The sequence below is a fragment of the Schistocerca americana genome, chromosome 11, assembly GCF_021461395.2.
Source record: "Schistocerca americana isolate TAMUIC-IGC-003095 chromosome 11, iqSchAmer2.1, whole genome shotgun sequence".
Classification (NCBI taxonomy): Eukaryota; Metazoa; Arthropoda; class Insecta; order Orthoptera; family Acrididae; genus Schistocerca; species Schistocerca americana.
In genome coordinates, this window is record NC_060129.1 from 43,125,136 (window position 1) to 43,150,109 (window position 24,974).

At 47.1% G+C, this 24,974-nt stretch overlaps 1 protein-coding gene across 2 annotated transcripts in view; it reads left to right on the forward strand.

Annotated features, from left to right (window-relative positions):
- The window catches only part of LOC124553692 (large subunit GTPase 1 homolog), a 169,018-nt gene that overhangs the window by 14,760 nt on the left and 129,284 nt on the right, over positions 1 to 24,974 (forward strand). For both annotated transcript variants that reach the window (XM_047127595.1, XM_047127596.1), the window contains exon 4: positions 11,183 to 11,356. In XM_047127595.1, coding sequence (XP_046983551.1) covers positions 11,183 to 11,356 — 174 coding nt within the window. The remainder of the gene's footprint in view (positions 1 to 11,182; positions 11,357 to 24,974) is intronic.

Below are 24,974 nucleotides of genomic sequence, written 5' to 3' on the forward strand. Positions count from 1 at the left end.
CGGGTTGTACTCGGCTGGCAATTGGCCGAGGCAAAGTCGATATCTCCATCCTCGGCGCTGTCTGTGGCACTGGTGGTGCTCGCACAAGTGGCGAGTCTCTGGTGACATTGGCACCTGCTCGCGTGTTTGTGCCTGTGTTTCTTTTTTCCTGACTTCGTCTTGCTCAGACGACACAGCACAGGGCAGCCCCGACAGCATACTGAATTTCCCGACCCTGCCTCCTCGACCACCGCACTCTTTCCTACCGAAACGAATGGAGGGCTTGCCGAGTCAAAAATTTACGAATACGTCACTGAATGCTGGCCCCCTATTTTGACTAGCCTAGACGTGTTATTCTTCTGTCACACCTCAGTGGCCCTGAAGATGGCGTAATGTAGTGCTGAACCTGGTTGCTCAAATATGACAGCAGCTGGAATTTTAGGTGCCTGAAGGTGTTTTGGTTTAAGAGCTGAAGTCCCACAGCCATCTGTACAAAGATGGAGCTACAGAGACTCTTTTCTCTCGATTTACTCTGAATTAATTGATTCTAGATGTGGTTTGCCTCATTTTCTGCTGCACACCATTTCCTGTTTTAGGGTAGTGCTCTGTCGAATAGTGTGTGCCCGTTAATGCCTCGACTATACTGGATCAGGAGTGGGACAAATTCTGTTGTGTGCAGATCCTTGGGGATGCCCACCTGCTGCCTCAACTACTTCTCTCATATTATTGTTATTATTGATGGTTCAACCGATGTCCATTACAATTTTAGTGTTCTCAGTTTTACTCCCAACTAGAAAGCAGTCTTTGCTCTTTAATTGTCTTTGCTCTTCACGGGGTCATTGGGAGTCAGATACGGGACGAGGTTTCTCTCGCCACGGGTGAGCTCGGGGTGATCCGTCGTCGGCTCTGAGGTACGTAAAGGCCTGACCCGTATACTACACGTCTTTGTAATTTATTTCTCAGCTCTGGCATCTGTTTCACTGGTCCTACATACTTTCATCATCAGACCACATTTTTGGTGGATGTCACTGATTCCAGATCAACTATCCCTGGATTGAGGGTTTGATGACCTGGCTGTTTAGTCTCCTAACCTCCAATCAGCCAACCCTTTATCGGTATACGAGGGGGGACCCTAAAGTAACCGGAATCCTAATGCTGCACACCGTGTACTTGTAGTAGCAGGTTGCGCCACCAGGGGGTTGTAGCAGGAGCTCTGCTGAGTCATTCTGCCAAGCGGGTCACCCAACAGTGAGAAGTGTGGTTTCTTTGGCAGTTCTTTGAGTGTACGTACAGTGCAGACGTGACATGAGGAAATGGCTAGTTCTTACAAACAACGTGCGGCAGTGAAGTTTTGTTTCTTGCTCGGCAATAACGCAGCAGAAACTGTTGCGATGATTCAGCCAGCCTACAAAGACCGTGCTCTTAGCAAAATGCAAGTGTACGAATGGTTTAATAAGGGAGAAATGGTGGTTGAAGATCAGCCCTGTTCCGGTTGACCTTCAGCTGTTCGAAGCGAAGACAACGTCAACAAAACCCGTGATCTCGCCAGTGAAGATCGACGCAGGACAATCGACCGACTCGAGAACTTGTCTGGGTTGTCCTGGAGCTCAATTCAGTGCATCTTGACCATCGATTTGGGGATGCGAAGAGTGGCAGCAAAATTTGTGTCGAAGCTTCTTACCGGAGATCATAGGGATCGTCGCGTTCGAGCCTGTCTCGAAATGAAGGATGCATTCAAAGGTGATCCACATTTTTCCAACAAAATCATTACAGGTGATGAGTCATGGTGCTATAGGTATAATCCAGAAAGTAAACCACAGTCATCACAATGGAAGTCACCTGGCTCACCTCGACCAAAAAAAGCTCGACAAGTGAAATGTTGTTCTGTTTTTTTGACATCAAAGCGATCGCGCACTCTGAATTTGTCCCTGAAAACCAGACAATAAACCAACAATTATATTTGGAGGTTACGAAATGGCTTCGCAGAAGTTTGTCGCGAAAACGTCCGGCTTTGTGGGATTCTGGCGTGTGGTTCCTGCATCACGACAACGCTCCCGCGCACACGGCTCTCAGCGTTAGCCAGTTTTTGGCCTCAACGAAGACGATTACCGTGACCCACGTGCCCTGTTTGCCGGATGTAGTACCCTCGGACTTCTTCCTGTTCCGGAGGATGAAAAGAGACTTGAGAGGGAAGCGTTTTGCGGATGTGGAAGACGTAAAACGCAATGTCATGAAATTACTAGCAGGTATCAAAGAGGACGAATTTAAAAGGTGCTTTGAGCTCTGGAATGAACGCTTGGACATGTGTATTAATGCTAATGGAGAGTACTTCGAAGGAGATTAAGGCTGTATTTGAAAACAATAAAGTATATGCTTTCTAGAAAGAAATTCCGGTTATTTTTGGGTCCCCCTTCGTATGCAGCAGTTTTGCACTGCCTGTGTTGAAATGTTATTGCTGATTTCTTTCCAAAAGCAGAATCTGTGTTATGGTGACATACTGGTCTGTAAAATACCTGAGGTCTAGGTTATAAATGTCTTACGGAAGTCCTTGTAGAATGTAAATACTTTTAGATCAAAGGATACTACTCACTGAAAAGCAGAAGCTTTGAGCTGTTGTCAGGCACACACAAAAGAAAGAAAAATACTAGCTTTCGGATTTCCTTTGATGAACTAGAGTAACACACACACACACACACACACACACACACACACACACACACACACACACACACAAATACATACACTATTTATTGTTTTTTATGTATGGGGGTTGGAACTTTAATAGTGGCAAATATTTATTTACAGCTCGTGCAAAATAAATGTGTGTTTCAAAGCTGTACTGACCTTCAAAGTAGTCACCTTTAAGCAAAGACTGAGAACTCCATTGTCTGACTGGGATTTGATCCCTGATCTCTAGGTTTGGAGGTGTGTGCTTTACCAGTGTACCACATGTATACAGGGTGAATCATCTAAAACTGACATCGCAAATATTACAGAAATGGAAAGTGCAATTGGTGTGTGGTTTTCGCTGACTGGATTGGTTGTCAGGGGCTCGTATTGTTAACCAATAAACAGATTGCAATAATATTTAAGAAGTAGATTTTTTGTGCAAATATACATTTTAAAGTGGAACAATGTATATTGACATTAACAAACTAAGGAATTTTGGAATGTTTCCACACCGACACTTGTTTGTGCTATTCAGCCTGCATAGTTGCTAGGTTCAATATTGTTACATCTGCTTACAGTGTGGTTGTGTGTTCCTTGAGAGCATTGCAACTCACTAGTCAGTTAGCGTGTGACAGTCCGAGCTGTCGGTCGTGAATGGACAATAGGATTTACCGATGCAGAAAAGGCAGACGTGCTCGTGATGTGTGGAGAGTGTAGGAAGAATGCAGTTGATTCTTGTATGGTGTATGCAGCAAGACATCCCAGTAGACATCAATTGTCTTGGCAGTTACTCATCAACTTTTTCAACCAGATACATGAAAATGGTAGTGTATCATCTAGCCAATATAACAGAAGGAAACAAGTGATGACAGAAGAGGGGAAAATTAATGTTGTCGGTGCTGTTGCAGTTGATACACACAGTAGCTCGTATGCAATTGCACGAGAAAGTGGCACGAGTCAGGCGAGTGACCTACACATTCTCTGCTGACATAGATTCCATCTCTATCACATCTCTCTCCATCGAGAGCTGCACGGAAACGATTATGAGAATTGTGTTAACTTCTTACGTGGGCATTAAGACAGAATACATCAGGTGTATCGTGTGTCTTGTTTTGTGGTGAAGCCACAGTTAGTTATTGTGGACAGGTAAACTGCTGAAACGTGCAATATTGGTCTGTTGAAAATCCCCATTTGCTTTGTCAGATGAAATGTCAGCATCTGTTGAGTATAAACGTGTGGTGTGGGATAGTGAACCATCCAGTCACAGGCCTGTTCTTCATAGAAGCAACACTGAATGCCTGTATCGCGGCCTCCTAACAGGTCATCTTCCATAGGTACTAGAAGACATTTCTCTGCAGACTAGGAGAATCCTGTGGTATCAATGTGATGACTGTCCAGCCCATAATGCACGAAGTACTAAAGCACGTCTTCACGAATTGTTTTCAAATCGTCGGATTGGACACACTCGACCTGTACCTCGGGTGGCCCATTTCCCATACTTGATGCCTGTAGACCTTTTACTGTGAGGAAAGCTCAAGATACTGTCTGCAAGGACATACTGTGAGGGTTCATTTATATCTTAAGTTAACTCACTGTGAACTTCAGCTTGAAATAGTCTGTGAACCCCCGACTTCTTAAATATTCTTCTTATCTGCAGAGTAACTTAGTTTTCACTAAAAACCCAGGACTTGGTAACTTCGATCCTTTAAGCCTTTTATTGCACCTTTAAATACAATACATATTAGATGATAAGTATCTTGTTACAGGAGACATTCTGGGTAATGAATAACGAACATTTTTTTCAATACATACATACGAGGGTAAGTCAAATATTATCCACAAAGTAGTTATAAAATTTTTTTGTAATCAAATAGGAAACTTACAAGAACATCATTTTTCGACATAGTCTCCTTGCGTTTCAACGCACTTGGTCCATTGTTGTATAAGCTTCTTGATGCCCTCATAAAAGAAGGTTCTCGGTGGAGCTGCGAGCCAGGAATGCACTGCTTCTTTCACTGCTACATCCGAGGCAAATTGATGGCCCCTTAATGCCTGTTTGAGTGGACCAAACAAGTGATAGTCATAAGGGGCATGTACAGGACTATATGGAGCATGATCCAGTACTTCAAATTTGAGTTTCTGGAGCGTTTCAGCAGTGTGGGCAGCTGTATGCGGACAGGCATTGTCGTGCAACAACACAACACCTTTTGACAGCAATCCTCATTGTTTGCTTCGAATTGCAGGCTGTAGCCTGGCAGTAAGCATCTCACTGCCGTGTACACTGTTTATTGTTGGGCACCTTTCCCCATAATGTTCCAGTACTGGACCTTGTGCATCCCAAAAAAATGTAAGCATCAGTTTTCAGACGGTTGTGTCCTGAACTTTTCCTTGCATGGCGAATTTGGATGTTTCCATTCCGTACTCTGCTGTTTACACTCCAGCTCATAATGATGGATCCGTGTTTAGTCACCAGTAATGATCCTGTCTAAGACATTGTCCCCTTCGTTATCATAGCGATCCAAATGTTTTTTGCAGATATCCAAGTGTGTTGTTTAGGTAACTGTTTGAGTTGTTATGGGACCCTTCTTGCACAAACTTTATGAAACCCAAATCTGTTGTGTATGATTTCGTAGGCAGAACCGTGACTAATTTACAGACGATGTGTCACTTTGTCAATAGTTAATTGTCTCTCTAAGAGAATCATTTTACGTGAATGGCCAATGGTTTCTTCATTTGTGGCTGTAAATGGTCGTCCGGCTCCTTCATCGTGCGTGACGCTTGTGTGACCATTTTAGAATTTTTGTGGCAAAACACTGTTCCCGTACCGTACCGAAAGTCTTCAGTGAATTTCGGCCCCTGATATGCTTTCTGACCACAAAAAATGGATCACTGAAGGTTGCTCTTCTTTGGTGCAAATAGACAGCAGAGCAGCTACGATTAACAGCACGGCAGCAATAACAAAACTAACCTAGCAGCTTGAAAAATTGCAAAGAGATAAGAACAAATAAGCAAAGCATGCGTCATCAACGTAAAATGACAGTACTACCAAAATAAACAAAAATATAACTTAATTGCGGATAATAATTGACTTACTCTCGTATATACATTATTGATATAAACTTCTGCGCAGTTGTATTCTGACAGCGAGGCTGGTGCAGAAGACTTTTTGCTGCCTTTGAGTACTATGCCCGTTAAGACTCAAAGGACGTCTTGAACTGTCTTGACATGGCACAGAGACCAGGCAGGATAATTCATGCAAATAATAAAATACACAAAACAGGACTCATCCCCTAATAAATCTTCTTACATAATAATAGTTTGGACAAGAAGATAATAGAAGCTTTCAAAATGTGATGCTACAGAAGAATGCTGCACATAACTAATGAGGAGGTATTGAATAGAATTGGGGAGAAGAGGAGTTTGTGGTACAACTTGACTAGAAGAAGGGATCTGTTGGTAGGACATGTTCTGAGGCATCAAGGGATCACCAGTTTAGTATTGGAGGGCAGCGTGGAAGGTAAAAATCGTAGAGGGAGACCGAGAGATGAATACAGTAAGCAGATTCAGAAGGATGTAGACTGCAGTAGGTACTGGGAGATGAAGAAGCTTGCACAGGATAGAGTAGCATGCAGAGCTGCATCAAACCAGTCTCTGGACTGAAGACGACGACGACGACGACGACATCATAATAATTAATGTTTTATATTCTGAATGATAATTCTGGATTCTAGTAATAAAGCTTGTTCATTTATATTCAAAATTAACACAAGATTTCGCTTCCATTCAACAAAATTATTTGTTTCCAAACTTTGGCTACAAAAGTCTTGAAAATCTCATACCTTCACAATACCAACTAATCCCAATGATACGCAGTGCCATATTACCTCAGCCTGCTTGGACATCACTGCTGAAATGCTAGCACGTGTGCAACGGTCATTCTGTAGTAGACCGGAAGCATTTAGTTGAACACAACCTGTGACGGTCAATTGTTTTGTTACTGGTCAGAATCTACATAACTACTGTACGCACTTGTGTTGTTCTTTAGTGAGTGCTGCTATGGGTATTGTAAAAGTATCATTGTGGGAACATTTCAAAGTATGATATCTTGTAAACGAGTTTCACTAGAATCGTGCAACAAACACCACTGACATTCTAATGTACCCTACTTTGTATGTTCATATCAGTAGGCCATTGTTCTGTTTAAAAAATGTATCTTTGCACAAAAAATATGCTTTCTAAGTATTTTTACAATCTTTTGACTGGCTAACAACACGAGTCCCTGACTACCGACCCATTCTGTGAAAACTGGACATCAGTAGAACTTTAAATTTCTGCTCTATTTGCAGTACAGGTTTTAGGTGGTTCACCTTGTATACACAGGTTCTCTATGGGTTTTGGTGAGTGAGTTTGGGAGTATCAAAATGTGTGACACAAATGGCCATATCTTTTGATCGCATTAACTGAGAAGCGTAAATTTTTGACACTGCCAATGGACTGTAGACCTTAATGAAGCTGGTATCTGTACAGATATCAAAAATGTGTGCCCCGACTGGGTCTCGAACTCGGGACCTCCTGCTTACATGGCAGATGCTCTTATCCGACTGAGCCACCGCGGATACAGAGGATAGTGCGACTGCAGGGACTTGTCTCTGTCACGCTCCCTGTGAGACCCACACTTCCAGCTTACTGTCCGCACACTACATTTGCAGTGCCCCTGCCCACTATACTCATTACTCATGGCAGTCAATCTACCGATCCCTGTAAGAGTTCGGGCAATGTGAGTGCATCCGCACTGAAGATCATTAGCTGGTAAGCTTTACGCTACTGGCGATTAAAATTGCTACACCATGAAGATGACATGCTACAGACGTGAAATTTAACCGACAGGAAGAAGATGCTGCGATTTGCGAATGATTAGCTTTTCAGAGCATTCACACAAGGTTGGCACCGGTGGCGACACCTACAACGTGCTGACGTGAGGAAAGTTTCCAACCGATTTCTCGTACAAAAACAGCAGTTGACCAGCGTTGCGTGTTGGAACGCTGTTGTGATGCCTCGTGTAAGGAGGAGAAATGCGTACCATCACATTCAGACTTTGATAAAGGTCGGATTGTAGCCTATCGCAATTGCGGTTTATCGTATCGCGACATTGCTGCTCGCGTCAGTCGAGATCCAATGACTGTTTGCAGAATATGGAGTCGGTGGATTCAGGAGGATAATACGGAATGCCGTGCTGGATCCCGCGGCCTCGTATCATTAGCAGTCGAGATGAGAGGCATCTTATCTGTACAGCTCTAACGGATCGTGCAGCCACGCCTCGATGCCTGAGTCAACAGATGGGGACGTTTGCAAGACAACTACCATCTGCACGAACAGTTCGACGATGTTTGCAGCAGCACGGACTATCAGCTTGGAGATCGTGGCTGCGGTTACCCTTGACGCTGCATCACAGACGGGGGCGCCTGCGATGGTGTACTCAACGACGAACCTGGGTGCACGAATGGCAAAACGACATTTTTTCGGATGAATCCAGGTTCTGTTTACAGCTTCACGATGGTCATGTTTGGCGACATCATGGTGAATGCACATTGGAAGCGTGTATTCATCATCGCCATACTGGCATATCACCTGGCGTGATGGTATGGGGTGCCATTGGTTACAAGTCTCGGTCACCTCTTGTTCGCATTGACGGCACATTGAACAGTGGACGTTACATTTCAGATGTGTTACGACCCCTGGCTCTACCCATCATTCGATCCCTGTGAAACCCTACATCTCAGCAGGATAATGCACGACCGCATGTTGCAGGTCCTGTACGGGCCTTTCCGGATACAGAAAATGTTCGACTACTGCCCTGGCCAGCACATTCTCCAGATCTGTCACGAAATGAAAATGTCTGGTCAATGGTGGCCGAGCAACTGGTTTGTCACAATACGCCAATCGCTACTCTTGATGAACTGTGGTACCGTGTTGAAGCTGGATGGGCAGCTATACTGTACACACCATCCAAGCTCTTTTTGACTCAATGCCCAGGCGTATTAAGGCCGTTATTACGGTCAGAGGTGGTTGTTCTGGGTATTGATTTTTCAGGATCTATGCACCCAAATTGCGTGAAAATGTAATCACATGTCAGTTCTAGTATAATATATTTGTGTAATGAATACCCATTCATCATCTGCATTTCTTCTTGGTGTAGCAATTTTAATGACTAGTAGTGTGAAGATGGTGTCTGTTCTTTCGGACTTGTCCGAAAGAACAGATACTATTCGTGATCTTGCAGCTTTTGAAGAAAGAAATTATAATGGAATCCAGACCTTTATTGCTTACAGGCATTGGTATAGATAAGGCTTACCGGCCAATGACCTCCTTCAATGCGGATGCACTCACATTGCCCGAACTTTTAGAGGAATCGGTAGATTGTTGCCGCAAGTAATGAGTGTAGTGGGCAGGGGCACTGCAAGTGTAGTGTGCGGACAGGAAGTTGGGAATGTGGGTCTCACGGGGAGAGTGCCAGAGATAAGTCCCTGCAGTCGCACTATCCTCCGTGTCCTCAGTGGCTCAGTCGGATAGAGCATCTGCCACGTAAGCGGGAGGTCCCGGGTTCGAGGCCCTGTCAGGGCGCACATCATTCGACTGTCCCCGTTGGTATTTATCGACACCTGTAAGCAGCTAAAGGTCTAGATTTCATTATAATTTCAGTAAACCTTAGTATGTGACATAAATTTCAATGTGATACATGTGCCCGTTCCTGGGGAAAAACAGACAGACAGACCTGTAATAGTTCAGATTTTATCAATTGAGGTACATAAATCGTAAAGTGAAAACTTTGATAGCTTTTGAAGGGACATACTACACTGTGCTGGGCGGGCACACAATACTGCGACTGCAGTTTGGCACGTGGCCTGGGGTGAGGGGTTGTGTCAAGTCAGTGGAGGGAGAAACAGAGGCAAGATATGGGAGGAGAAGTGGGGAGGGGCAGCAGGTGCTTCGAATAGGAAGGCAACACGTGGACACACGTTTGTGGGTTCTGAAAGAGGCAATAAGAGTAATTTTCTGAACAGTCTAAAAAGAGTGTGTGTGACCTGCCACATGAGAATGTCAGATGTAGTAATTTACCACATAGAAGAGGCATTGAGGGCCAGACTGACTGCCAGATATTAAGAGGATAAAGTTGCTTGTGGGAGTGTGCAAAGACTTGGTGTGGATGGTGGGCAGGAGGAAGGGCAAAGGGAATATGGGGAAGTAGTGAAGGGGAAAGGACTATGAAAGTGTGCCTGTGGGACAGAAGGGACATGTAATACTAGAGTGGGAGCAGGAAGGAAATAAGCAGTTGGACGACAGGGCTACCGTAGGTTGAGACAGGGAGGTGCGGGAATGAAGTGTATGCTACAGGAAGAGTACTCGACTGCACAATTACAAAAAGCTGGGTGTCAGTAGGAAGAATCTAGAATGCACAGGCTGTGAAACGGTCGTCAGAATCGAGCGCACCATGTTGTATGACACGCTCGGTGACGCACCGGTCTGGCCGTCTCGCGGCCGGTGCGGTGGTGGCTGCCCGTGCAGACGGACGATTCTTCAGGTCTCGTGCACACTTAGATTGTGGCACAGTGGTTTTAGGTACGATGGCAGATCACGCGACTACTTTCACTAGTGACCCTGTGTCTGATAGTGTGGGAGAGGCCTGTGACGGGAGTGTAGTAGACGACAGTGGAAGAACACGCAGCAAGATCTCGCACCTGGGTCTACTGCGGGGATATGAGCGACGTGGCGACAGGGCAGAAGGGGGGTCCGAATAGTGGCACGCGAAGATATCGTGTAGATTGTGTGGGTGCCACAGTACTGTGGTCGCCATTTATTCCGTCCAAGTTCTTCCATCATTCGAAACTGATATGTCTGCGTAAGCAGAAGAAACTGACGATCAAAGTCCGAAAACAATTTATTGGACTGTTCGATTAACCAAAACACATTCTCCAAGTATAACACAGACACAAAACAGTGATCCGTCTTCGAATCACAACTATGTATGAGAATAATATAGAAAACGACTGAAATAATTTCCTACTAGTCTCCGCCAGAGACTTCTCCGATATACCGAGCCTAATTCGGAGATCGGCGAGAAGATCCGAGCCGGGCTGCCGGGGCGGCAGCTATCCGCGTCTGCTGGCTGTCGACGAACTGCCGACGTGCGGCCGAGCACTGGCCTTTGTAGCACTTCGGCAGATGAGTACCTCGGAACTATTTTCCATCATGTGGTTTGACCTGTGAAAATAGTTCCGGGATCTGCAGTGATCTCTTCCTTATGTTGTGGGCTGGTAGTGACCCCTGGTGGCCGCTGGTGTCTTTGCTGTGTTGTTGTTGTTGTTGTTGTGGCCGTTCATCAATATTGCCTGTCGGTTTTGTAGTGCTTCGGTGTGCCTGCGAAGCAAGCAACCTGCGGCTGCAGGCTGTCAGTTCGGTTGCCGATACTGTGGGCGCCGTGATGTCTGGTGGAGAAGGCCACGGCAGAAACGTGACAATCTGTGGAACTACGCAGGCCGCCGTGGGACGAGACGACGACGGCGGAGGAGCTGCAGACGAGGGAGCGCGAGGCATTCCTGGAGTGGCGGCGGCGGCTGGCGATGCTGCAGGAGGCGGAGGGGCTGGTGCTGACGCCGTACGAGAAGAACCTCGAGTTCTGGCGCCAGCTCTGGAGGGTCGTCGAGAGGAGGTGAGCCGCCCACTGCTTGTGTGTATCAGTGCCCTCACTTCCAAAGTTTGCCATCCCCTCCCCCTCCCTCCCCCGCTCCGTCCGTCCCTCCCTCCCTCCCCCGCTCCGTCCGTCCCTCCCTCCCTCCCCCGCTCCGTCCGTCCCTCCCTCCCTCCCCCGCTCCGTCCGTCCCTCCCTCCCTCCCCCGCTCCGTCCGTCCCTCCCTCCCTCCCCCGCTCCGTCCGTCCCTCCCTCCCTCCCCCGCTCCGTCCGTCCCTCCCTCCCTCCCCCGCTCCGTCCGTCCCTCCCTCCCTCCCCCGCTCCGTCCGTCCCTCCCTCCCTCCCCCGCTCCGTCCGTCCCTCCCTCCCTCCCCCGCTCCGTCCGTCCGTCCCTCCCTCCCTCCCCCGCTCCGTCCGTCCGTCCCTCCCTCCCTCCCCCGCTCCGTCCGTCCGTCCCTCCCTCCCTCCCCCGCTCCGTCCGTCCCTCCCTCCCTCCCCCCCGCTCCGTCCGTCCCTCCCTCCCTCCCTCCCCCCCGCTCCGTCCGTCCCTCCCTCCCTCCCTCCCCCCGCTCCGTCCGTCCCTCCCTCCCTCCCTCCCCCCCGCTCCGTCCGTCCCTCCCTCCCTCCCTCCCCCCCGCTCCGTCCGTCCCTCCCTCCCTCCCTCCCTCCCCCCCGCTCCGTCCGTCCCTCCCTCCCTCCCTCCCTCCCCCCCGCTCCGTCCGTCCCTCCCTCCCTCCCTCCCTCCCCCCCGCTCCGTCCGTCCCTCCCTCCCTCCCTCCCTCCCCCCCGCTCCGTCCGTCCCTCCCTCCCTCCCTCCCTCCCCCCCCGCTCCGTCCGTCCCTCCCTCCCTCCCTCCCTCCCCCCCGCTCCGTCCGTCCGTCCCTCCCTCCCTCCCTCCCCCCCGCTCCGTCCGTCCGTCCCTCCCTCCCTCCCTCCCCCCCGCTCCGTCCGTCCCTCCCTCCCTCCCTCCCTCCCCCCCGCTCCGTCCGTCCCTCCCTCCCTCCCTCCCTCCCCCCCGCTCCGTCCGTCCCTCCCTCCCTCCCTCCCTCCCCCCCGCTCCGTCCGTCCCTCCCTCCCTCCCTCCCCCCCGCTCCGTCCGTCCGTCCGTCCCTCCCTCCCTCCCTCCCTCCCTCCCTCCCTCCCTCCCTCCCTCCCCCCCGCTCCGTCCGTCCCTCCCTCCCTCCCTCCCTCCCTCCCTCCCCCCCGCTCCGTCCGTCCCTCCCTCCCTCCCTCCCTCCCTCCCTCCCCCCCGCTCCGTCCGTCCCTCCCTCCCTCCCTCCCTCCCTCCCTCCCTCCCTCCCCCCGCTCCGTCCGTCCCTCCCTCCCTCCCTCCCTCCCTCCCCCCCGCTCCGTCCGTCCGTCCCTCCCTCCCTCCCTCCCTCCCTCCCTCCCCCCCCGCTCCGTCCGTCCCTCCCTCCCTCCCTCCCTCCCTCCCCCCCCGCTCCGTCCGTCCCTCCCTCCCTCCCTCCCTCCCCCCCGCTCCGTCCGTCCCTCCCTCCCTCCCCCCCGCTCCGTCTTCCCCTCCCTCCCTCCCCCCCCGCTCCGTCCGTCCCTCCCTCCCTCCCCCCCCGCTCCTTCCGTCCGTCCCTCCCTCCCCCCCGCTCCGTCCGTCCCTCCCTCCCTCCCCCCCCCGCTCCGTCCGTCCCTCCCTCCCTCCCCCCCCGCTCCGTCCGTCCCTCCCTCCCTCCCCCCCCCGCTCCGTCCGTCCCCCCACCCTCCCCCCCGCTCCGTCCGTCCCCCCACCCTCCCCCCCGCTCCGTCCGTCCGTCCCTCCCTCCCCCCCGCTCCGTCCGTCCGTCCCTCCCTCCCCCCCGCTCCGTCCGTCCGTCCCTCCCTCCCCCCCGCTCCGTCCGTCCCTCCCTCCCCCGCTCCGTCCCTCCCTCCCCCGCTCCGTCCCTCCCTCCCCCGCTCCGTCCCTCCCTCCCCCGCTCCGTCCCTCCCTCCCCCGCTCCGTCCCTCCCTCCCCCGCTCCGTCCCTCCCTCCCCCGCTCCGTCCCTCCCTCCCCCGCTCCGTCCCTCCCTCCCCCGCTCCGTCCCCCGCTCCCCGCTCCGTCCCCCGCTCCCCGCTCCGTCCCTCTCTCCCCCGCTCCCCGCTCCGTCCCTCTCTCCCCCGCCCCCCGCTCCGTCCCTCCCTGGCCGCCCCGCTCCGTCCCTCCCTCCCTCCCCCCCCTCCCCCGCTCTGTCCCTCCATCCCTGGACTGACTATCGGTATATTCTCTTACAATGCCTGCTTTTCTTGATGGTATGTTTTTTATCCTTTGTAATGAAGAAATATCTGCCTGATGTCTGTAGGACATGAAAAAAAAATCCTTTGCCTTTAAAATGTTACTTATCATGTTAGAAATTTTATCTATAAAACATATAATGCGCAATTTCGTTTTTGGTAAATCTATGTTGTTCACTGGGTACAGTAGGGATCTAGTGTGCTACTTCAGTTTCTTATTGAGAATGTTACCAATAATTTTTAATTAAAATTAGTCTTTCTCAGTGTTTGTTTAAGGCCAGGAAATAAACTGGATTTTTTATTTTTATTTATTTATTTATTTATTTATCTTTTTATTCTTTTACACACCTTTTTGTAAACAGAGTGCGGCACCGTCTTTGCTGATTGTTGCTTTCGTTTCCTGTGTTTATTATTCGTAGCTTTAAGGTTGTCACTCCATTTCTTTAGTCAGAATCACAATGTCAGAGCAAGAGGTACCGTCATCTGTTGTGCAACACATTATAATAAAGTTTCTCACAACGGATGGTGTGAAATGTGAAATTATGAAAAGACTTGCAGCACAGTTTGGGGACAACACCCTGAGAAGGATTCAAGCAGCTTTTGTGAGCTCGAGAAACAGTTGAGAGAGAAACAGTTAATATAGCACGCCATTGTTACCCGAGGACCAGCACAACTGAGGAGGAGAATATTCAGATTGTTATGCAGCTTATTGAAGACAATTGCCAAATAAGTTGTAGAAATTGCTGCTGAGGTTGGTGTAGGCTACAATGGTGCTTTGGTGATAATTATGGACATCCTCAGATTTCGGAAAAAGGCTGCAATGTGGGTACATCATCTTCTCAGTGCAGAGCACAAATTTCATCATCTCGAGGTGTGCATTCAGGTACTGACATGGTACCAAAGTGAGAGGGGACATGTTTTTTTGCACAGGATTGTGACTTGTGATGAAATGTGGGTGCATCCTTACACCCCAGAAATTAAAAAAGAAAAAAACCACCACAGCAGAATCACGCAAAATTATGTCTTTGCACCATTCAAAGTGATAAATCATCTCTCCACTGGGAAGGTTCTTGCAATAGTCTTTTTTGGATTTAAAGGAGTTCTTCCCATTGATTTTTTCCGTGAACATTGTACTGTGAATGCTCCTTACAATGCCAACTTACAGGCCAAACGAAACATGCATATTGTCAGGTAACATGTGCATTTCCAATCCAGGATGTGATTTTGCTCCATGACGACACTCGGCCCCACTCAGCTGCCTGAACTCAACAGAAAATTTGGAATCGTTTGCGTCACACTAGAAAATCCTCCCTACAGTCCGGACTTACTGTCCTGTGATTTTAATTTGTTTGGACCACTAAAAGAAGCAATCGGACAACACAGATTTGATGAGAGTGTTGCTGCCAAAGTGTTTGTGCTCAATTGGCTAATGTCACAGCCACATTTATCTTATGAAAACGGGATCAAGAAACTGCACGTCACTGGGAAAACTGTGTTTCCCATTCAAGAGGCTAAAGTGATCCCTCCTTTTTACACATTTCAGCAGACGGACTGAAAAAGTGTAAAATGCAGGAGAGAACATAGGAAACACAACAAGCAACTGTCATTTTCTTTGTATTGTTCAAAATAGGAAATTTAAAAAAATTGCGTATTTAAAAAAGTCTGAAATAATTAATTGTGTTTGTTTCTTTCGAACAGTAATTAGCTCTACTCTGTGTGAAACCACATTAAAGAAATATTAATTTTATAATATGAGACATGTTATTGATAATCGTCATAAATTACAGTAAATAAAACTTGTAACACAATATTGGTTAAAACACAAAAGTTGGTAGCCTTCAAAAATGGAGAACAATAGTAACAAAATCTGCAGCCTGTTGTCTACAAGGAGGTTACTCAGTTCAGAGACGCCCTCATTGAGAAAGAGGGCAGAAATTACCAGCATGTTACAGACCATCTTGAGGAGGAATGTTTGTATCTGACATCAGGTCGTACCAACCTACAGCTATGGTCCTAATATGGATTAGCATTTTTCACACAGTAGTGACAGCAGTTCAGGAGAACCCATGATAGAGATGGCCACCTTCAAAAGCAGTGTGTATTTGTGTAAATGACTGTGAAATTGCATTAAAGCTGTTGTAATACGATGTTGTGAGCAAGAGGAAGATTGCAACTACAGTCAATATTGTCAGATCGAGATTATCATTGAGGCAGTGACTCGCCATACTTTCCCACCCTTCCAAACACTCAAACCTATAATACAGGTGGCCATGTCCCAGCAGACTGACAATGAAAATTTTGTGTACTCTGCTAATGCTATATTACACGATCTATAATTTTTCGTATTGTGTGTGTTTTCTGCTTTGTTACGAGGCTGAGTTTGAGCAGGAATCTGATGTACTTTTGCAGAAATCTGTAAGGAAAACAATGTGAAAGATCATGATTGTGTTAAAGAAAAATTGAAATGCAGGAAATATAACGTGGAATCTTTAATTGTGAGAAGCCATTATACTGAGAGAATAGGACTTCAATTGGGACTGAAAAAAATGAACATAAAAAGTGGGAAAACGTAAAATGTAGGAACATAAAAATGGAGTTTTACTGTGAACAGAAAAATAAATTTGCATGTATGAATTTTTCTGAAACAAAAATAACTTATAAAAAAATCCAGTTTGTTTGGTGCATTCTTATGATTGATTCACCCTTGTAGTTAACAACAGTCACCAGTGTAGGCAGTGCACCCTCAGATGCACTGTATGTCTAGCTGTGAACATGACTATGTGACTTCTACATCCACAGCTACATACATACTCCACAATCCGACATACGGTGCGTGGCGGAGGGTACCTCGTACCACAACTAGCATCTTCTCTCCCTGCTCCACTCCCAAACAGAACGAGGGAAAAATGACTGCCTATATGCTTCTGTACGAGCCCTAATCTCTCTTATGTTTGTGGTCTTTCCGCGAAATGTAAGTTGGCGGCAGTAAAATTGTACTGCAGTCAGCGTCAATTGCTGGTTCTCTAAATTTCCTCAGTAGCGATTCACGAAAAGAACGCTTCCTTTCCTCCAGAGACTCCCACCCGAGTTCCTGAAGCATTTCCGTAACACTCGCGTGATGATCAAACCTACCAGTAACAAATCTAGCAGCCCGCCTCTGAATTGCTTCTCTGTCCTCCCTCGACCCGACCTGATAGGGATCCCAAACGCTCGAGCAGTACTCGAGAATAGGTCGTATTAGTGTTTAATAAGCGGTCTCCTTTACAGATGAACCACATCTTTCCAAAAATCTACCAGTGAACCGAAGACGACTATCCGCCTTACCCACAACTGCCATTACATGCTTGTCCCACTTCATATCGCTCTGCAATGATACGCCCAAATATTTAATTGATGTGACTGTGTCAAGTGCTACACTACTATTGGAGTATTCAAGCCTTACAGGATTATTTTTCCTATTCATCTGCATTAATTTACATTTATCTATATTTAAAGCTAGCTGCCATTCTTTACACCAATCACAAATACTGTCCAAGTCATCTTGTATTCTCCTACAGTCACTCAACAACAGCACCTTCCTGTACGCCACAAACAACTGCAGACCTACCACACTTCCCTGGAGCACTCCAGATGATACCCTCACTTCCGATGAACACTCACTATCGAGGACAACGTACTGGGTTTTATTACTTAAGAAGTCTCTGTACGCAGTTCAAAACCTGAGACACATTTCAAGTTTAGACTGTAAACGCATTTTCACTTTACGGCAGCGAACATTGTCGGCACGTTGAGATGACGTGCGTAACATTGATGTAGGATCATTCCACTGCCAGTGTGAGATGTGAAACATTGAAGGTACGTCTTGTAGCTGCTGTTGTGCTCCTCAACACTGTCTGATGGCCACTGTGTACAAATTACTGCTCGTAGACACCCCTCAGAAAATCTGGCAGAACTGCGTCCCGACTTCTCGGAGGTAACTGGGAGAGCCATGTCGATCCAGACAGTACGCAGCTGCCCTGCCACGATCAGTTTAGCCTGCAAACTGATGTTGAGAATAATATGCAGGAGACTGGAAAATAAAATGAGGGTTTGTTACATGATGATCAGTAAGCCTTAGGACAGGTGAAGTCACCAGAAAGCAGTTCTGACGTTGCACTTGGTAATGGAAAAGGTATTTCAGAAACAAACAAGATGCTTTCATAGGGTTTGTTGACCTAGGAAAAGCATTTGATGTATTAAAATGATGTAAGATGTTCAAAATTCTAAGAAAAATAATAGTAAGGTATAGCGAAATATTAGTAATATACAATACTAGTGAACCTGGCAATACTTTGTAATTCTAAATGTGTATGGAATTGAAGAGACTTCCTAAATTCCTCCCCACCCTACCCCACACACACGCCTACGCCACCCCCGCACCACCATGCAGAGAAGGCTAGGATGGAGATGTGTCGTGTCTTCGATGGGACACATCCACCCGACAGTAGTATCAGAGCAGCTGAGAGAGCTGTTTTACATGCAGACAAGGACAATACTGCTATTGTTTTGGACAAACAGGATTACGTTTAAAAAAATGTGACGTTTACTGTCTGATTCAGCATATCGCAGGATCGGTGCTGACTCCACGACGAGTATTCAGAGGAAGACTAACGGCCTCCCCCAGGTCATATGGCCTCCCTAAAGTCCACAAGGAAAAGGAGTGCCTCTCTGTCCGATTGTGAGTAACATTGGCGCTCTGACACAACGTGTAGCGAAATGCCTTGCTTTTCTGTTTTGCCCTGTAGTAGGTCAGTATGAGCACCACATTAAGATCTCGGCGGATTTCTTACATCGATTAGAGGGGATGCATTCGAATAACTCTGATGTAAGTTGTGGTGTGGTCTCTCTCTTCACTCGTGTCCCTTTGTCTGATTTGTTACAGTTGATTGGGGTCAGGTTTGATGCTGAATTAACAAACCTATTTCAACATGTGTTGGTTTCCACCTACTTTTTATTCAGTGACCAGTAGTATGAGCAGACAGATGAAATTGCAATGGGAAGCCCGTTGCCCCTGTTATTGCCAATTTGTTTGTGCAAGATTGAGAGGAACGTGCCTCAAGAGTTTGCAGCTTTGAAACCTGCATGTCCCTCCTCCCCTCCTGATATGTAGATGGTACTTTCGTTGTTTGGGCTTCGTGGCAATGAGAATTTGAACAACTACTTAGAACACCTGAATTCAGCCCACCCAGATATGTATTTACTTTATTTGTTGTTGAAGAGGAAGATAGATGCTTTGGAACATGCTGTTTATCGGAATTTTATGCCTACAGGGTGGTCCATTGATAGTGACTGGACCAAATATCTCACGAAATGAGCGTCAAATGAAAAAACTACGAAGAATGAAACTCGTCTAGCTTGAAGGGGCCCTCTACATGGCACTGCCATAGGCCAAACAGATATCAACTGCGTTTTTTTAAATAGGAACCCCCATCTTTTATTACATATTTGTGTAGTACATAAAGAAATATGAGTGTTTTATTTCGTTTTGTGATAGATCGCGATGTAATAGTCACAAATGCATAAGTAAGTGGTATCACGTAACATTCCACCAGTGCGGACGGTATTTACTTCGTGATACATTACCCGTGTTAAAATGGACTGTTTGTCAATTGCAAAAAAGGTTGATATCATGTTGATGTATGACAATTCTGATCAAAATGCCCAACGGGCGTGTGCTATGTATGCTGCTCAGTATCCTGGACGACATGATCCAAGCGTTCGGACCATTTGCCAGATAGTTACGTTATTTAAGGAAACTGAAAGTGTTCAGCCACATGTGAAATGCCAACCACGGCCTGCAACAAATGATGATGGTTTTTAGCTGCTGCCGCAGCTAATCCACACATCAGTTGCAGATAAATTGCGCAAGAATCAGGAATCTCAAAAACGTCGGTGTTGAGAATACTACATCAACATCGATTGCACCCGTACCATATTCCTATGCACCAGGAGTTGCAAGGCAACGACTTTGAACATGGTGTACGGTTCTGCCACTGGGCACAAGAGAAATTACAGGATGATGACAGATTTTTTGCACGCATTCTATTTAGTGAGGAAAGCCCATTCACCAACAGCGGTAACATAAACTGGCATAATATGCACTATTGGGCAACGGAAAATACACGATGGCTGCGGGGGGAAAGTGGAACATCAGTGACCTTGGCGGGTTAATGTATGGTGCGGCATTATGGGAGGAAGGATAATTGGCCCCCATTTTATCGATGGCAATCTATATGGTGCAGTGTATGCTGATTTCTTACGTAATGTTCTACCGCTGTTACTAAAAAATGTTTCACTGCATGACAGAATGGCGATGTACTTCCAACATGATGGATGTCCGGCACATAGCTCGTGTGCGGCTGAAACAGTATTGAATAGCATATTTCATTGCAAGTTGATTGGTTGTCAAAGCACCATACCGTGGCCCGCACATTCACAGGATCTGATGTCCCCGGATTTCTTTCTGTGAGGAAAGTTGAAGGATATTTGCCATCGTGATCCACCAGCAATGCCTGACAACATGCATGTGCGAACATTACGGAAGGCGAACCACTCGCTGTTGAAAGGAATGTCGTTACACATATTGGCAAATGCATTGAGGTTGACGGACATCATTTTGAGCATTTATTGCTTTAATGTGGTATTTACAGATAATCATGCTGTAACAGCATGCATTCTCAGAAATATGTACACAAAGGTACATGTAACAAATTGGAACAACCGAAATAAAATGTTCAAACGTACCTATGTTCTGTATTTAAATTTAAAAGCGTACCTGTTACCAACTGTTCGTCTAACATTGTGAGCCATAAGTCTGTGACTATTACAGCGCCATCAATCTCAAAGCGAAAAAAGTGGTCCAACTGAAACATTAATATTTCTGTACGTACTACAGGAATATGTAATAAAAATGAGGGTTCCTATTTTAAAAAACACGCAGTTGATATCCGTTTGGCCGATGGCAGTGCCATCTAGCGGGCCAACCATAGTGCCATCTGGTTTCCCCCTTCAAGCTAGACAAGTTTTGTTCTTTGTAGTTTTTTTGTTTGACACTTATTTTGTGAGATATTTTGCCCGATCACGACGAAAGCGGCCAGTGAAAATTTGTACTGAGGCTGGGTATCAAACCTGAGTGTCCTACTTACTAGGCAGGTGTGCTAGCCACTAAACCACCTCAGCACAGTGGATCACGCAAGTGCATCGATTACCCCGACGTGGCTCACCCCTCGATCCGAATTCTCACTGCTCCCCCGTGCTACTTTAAATTCCTCCTTACACACGAACAGAGTTGCCGCGGCTCTGCACGTCCTGGAATAGCACCTCAACATCGAACATATATGGTAGATCCAACCGGAAAACCAGGTGTAGGTACTTACAGAAATTAAATTAAATGTTTCTTGCAGTTGTGTGAACTGCTGTGCCGAGGTGGCTTAGTAGCTGACGCACCTTCCTAATTAGCAAGAGACCCGGCTTCGATTCCTGGCCTCGATACAAATTTTCACTCTCCGCTCCAGTCTATATATACACTCGTGCTCATAAATTAAGGATAATGCTGATATGTGGTGAAACAATGCTCTGGTGGGTGGTTTGCGGGTTTAAATCACCTCGGGGTGTGACCGTGCGGTGCATTTGACCTGCGCTCATTGCACGGTGGCCCTGGCAGCAGTCCACATATGCAGAGATGTGTCGGTGCGTGTCAGAGTACAGTGCAGTAAGTGTACAGATGGTTTCAGACGTGCTAATGGTGACTGTGTGTTGAAAATGGCTCAAAGACATGTATTGATGACATTATGAAGGGTAGAATGCTAGGGCGACTGGAGGCTGGTCAAACACAGCAGGTCGTAGCACGGGCCCTCTGTGTGCCAAAAAGTGTGATCTCAAGATTATGGCAACGATTCCAGCACACAGGAAATGCGTCCAGGCGCTACAGTACGGGGCGTCCACAGTGTACGACACCACAAGAAGACCGATATTTCACCATCAGTGCCCACAGACGGCCACGGAGTACTGCAGGTAGCCTCGCTCGGGACCTTACCGCAGCCACTGGAACAGTTGACTCCAGACACACAGTCTACAGGCGACTGAACAGGCGTGGTTTATTCGCCCAGGGACCTGCAACGTGCATTCTACTAACCCCCGGTCACAGGAGAGCCCGTAAAGCTCGGTGTCGAGAACACAGTACGTGGTCAATGGAACAGTGGTCCCAGGTTATGTTAACAGACGAGTCCAGGTATAGTCCGAACAGTGATTCTCGCCAGGTTTTCATCTGATGTGAACTGGGAACCAGATACTGACCCCTTAATGTCCTCGAAAGGGACCTGTACGGAGGTCGTGGTTTGATAGTGTCGGGTGGGATTACGACTGGTGCACATAACCCCTGCATGTCTTTGACTGAGGAACTGTAACACGTCAGGTGTATCGGGACGTCATTTTGCACCAGTATGTCCGCCTTTTCAGGGGTGCAGTGAGTCCCACCTTCCTCTCGACGGATGAAAACGCACGGCCCCACCGAGCTGCCATCGTGGGAGTACCGTGAAACAGAAGATACCGGGTGAATCGAGTGGCCTGCCTGTTCTCCAGACCTAAACCCCATCGAGCAAGCGCGGGATGCTCTCAGTTGACGTATCGCTGCACGTCTTCAAACCCCTACGACACTTGAGGAGCTCCGACAGGCACTGGTGCGAGAATGGGAGGCTACACCTCAGAAGCTGTTAGACCACCTGATCCAGAGTATGCCAACCCATTGTGCAGCCTGTGTACGTGTGCACGATGATCGTATCTCGTATTGATGATGGGGTACATGCCCAGGAAACAGTGGTGTTTTGTAGCACATGTGTTTCGGGACAGTTTTCCCAGCTTATCACCAATACTGTGGACTTACAGATCTGTTTTGTGTGTGTTCCCTACGTGCCTTTGCTATTAGCGCCAGTTATGTGTAGTGCCATGTTGTGTGGCACCACATTATGCAATTATCCTTAATTTATGAGCACGAGTGTATAAAATTGTATCTGTAAGAGACCTGTAAAGTCTCTGAAATTCTGTCATTAATTTGTATGGGTACCTGCACCTGATTTTCAGGCTGAATCCCCCATTTACATTGGATGCTGAGGTGCGTGCTGTAATTATTCTGATCTTATTCACACGGTCCCTATGTCAGCGATATGCAGGGGTGTTGTAATACGGGGTGTTTCAAAAAGAATATACGTATTACAAAGTATTATTTTGTCCAATCTATCGTTCGCTGCACCTCAGCTCGGCTATTGGAGGAATGAATGCACAGTCTGGTTTGTATTAATAGCTGCTAGATGTCAGTTGTATTCTGTTTTTCTCGGTAACTTTCGTATGTTTAAAATGGCTACTCTGCAGCAGAAATCGTATTGTGTTCTCGAGTTTGCCAAGTGCAATTCCGTGAATACAGTGCAAAGACGTTTCAGGTTGAAGTACAAAATTCATCCTCCAAATGGGTGGAACATCCGCAGATGGTATCGACAGTTTCTAGATACGGGATGTGTATGTAAAGGAAAGAGTACTGGCCGCCCTCGTGTTCCTGAAGAAAATGTTGCAGGAATTCAAACTGATTTCCTACGTGGTCCTTCAAAATCGACTCGTCGTGCCAGTCGGGAGATACGACTGCCTAAAACAACAATTTGGCACGTTTTGAGATGTCGGTGGGTTACGGAGCTGTACAAGTTACAGCTGTTACGAGCTCTGCATCCTGATGACAAATGCAAACGTGTGGCATTTTGAAACGAGATTCTTGATGCTGTTGACAGTAACACCACTTTTGCACAATGCATTGTGTTCAGTGATGAAGTGAGCTTCCGTGTTAGTGTTCAGGGTAACAAAAACACAATGTTCTAATTTGGGGCCTACAGAACCCACACGCAACCATTGAACACGTACGAGATTCGCCCAAATTCAATGTGTTTTGTGCGATATCCCGATCACCTTTTCACGGCCCATTCTTCTTTTATGGAAACGCGGTTAACAGTCGGCAGTATCTAACTGTGTTAGAAAACTGGTTGTTTGCGAGGCTGCACGAAACAACTCCATTTTTCAACAAGGCGGTGCATCCCCTCACTGGAGTCGCCAGGTGCGTGAATATCTGAATGTAACTCTACCGAACCGTTGGATTGGTCGTCGAGGAGCTGTCGACTTAGCGTGTCTCAGCTGGGCTCCACGGTCACCAGATTTTACACCCTCTGACTTCTTCCTGTGGGGTTTCATTAAAGACTACATTTATGTACCACTACTCCCACAGAACCTGGAAGAGTTGAAGAACCAGATCCGTACTGCCATAACATTAGTGACGAAGGACACGCTTGCCAAGTTATCGGAGGAATTTGAGAGATATTGTTCGTGTCGCTGATGGAGGACATGTTGAACATCTGTAATCTGAACTTGAAAGGTTCGTAAATGTGTGTGTGAAGTTTTAGATTTGTATGTCTTAAAGTTTAATAAACATTGGGTGTTTATAAATGAATATCCGAGGTTTAATGCTTTATAATATTTATTATATTAAACTTACAGTTATAAATGATATGTCAAATTAAAGAGTAACTCAAACAGTTTTACCAAGAACCTTATAAATGTTCAATGTGAGCACAATTTGTCACACGGCACACATCAAGTCTATAGCCGAGTTCTTCCCAAATGTTGATAAGAGTGTCTTCAGTGATTGTAGCAACAGTTGCTTCAATCCGGTTTCTTAATTCGGGGAGGTCTGCTGGTAGCATACACACGATCCTCGATGAAGTCCCAAAGGAAAAAATCGCACGGCGTTAGGTTGGGTGAACGTGGAGGCCTTGCTAAGCGAGCCCTGTCATTGGGCCCCTTGCGGCCTACCCAGTGCTTGGGTACAGTGAAGTTCGACCGATCGCGTACTTCGCTATGCCAGTGAAGTTATAAGGTTCTCGGAAAACTGTTTGAGTTGCTCTTTCATTTGAGGTATCATTTATAACTGTAAGTTTAATGTAATAAATATTATAAAGCATTAAAACCCCGATATTCATTTATAAACACCCTGGGTATGCATTCGAAATATGTATATTTTTTTTGAAATGCCCTGTATATTTGCAGGGTCATCATTTAAAGCTGGTTCTTAAAGCTTTGTTAGTAGATTTTCTCAGGATAGTTTATGTCTGTCTTCAAGAGTCTTCCAGTTCAGTTCCTTCAGTATCTCTGTGACATCCTCCCATGGATTAAACAAACCTGTGACCATTCGTGGTGCCCTTCTCTGTATACGTTCAATGTCCTCTGTTCGTCCTATCTGGTACATGTTCCACAAACGTGAGCAATGTTCTAAAAATAGTTGCACGAGCGGTTTGCGAGTGGTCCCCTTTGTAGACTGATTGCACTTCCCCAGTATTCTACCAA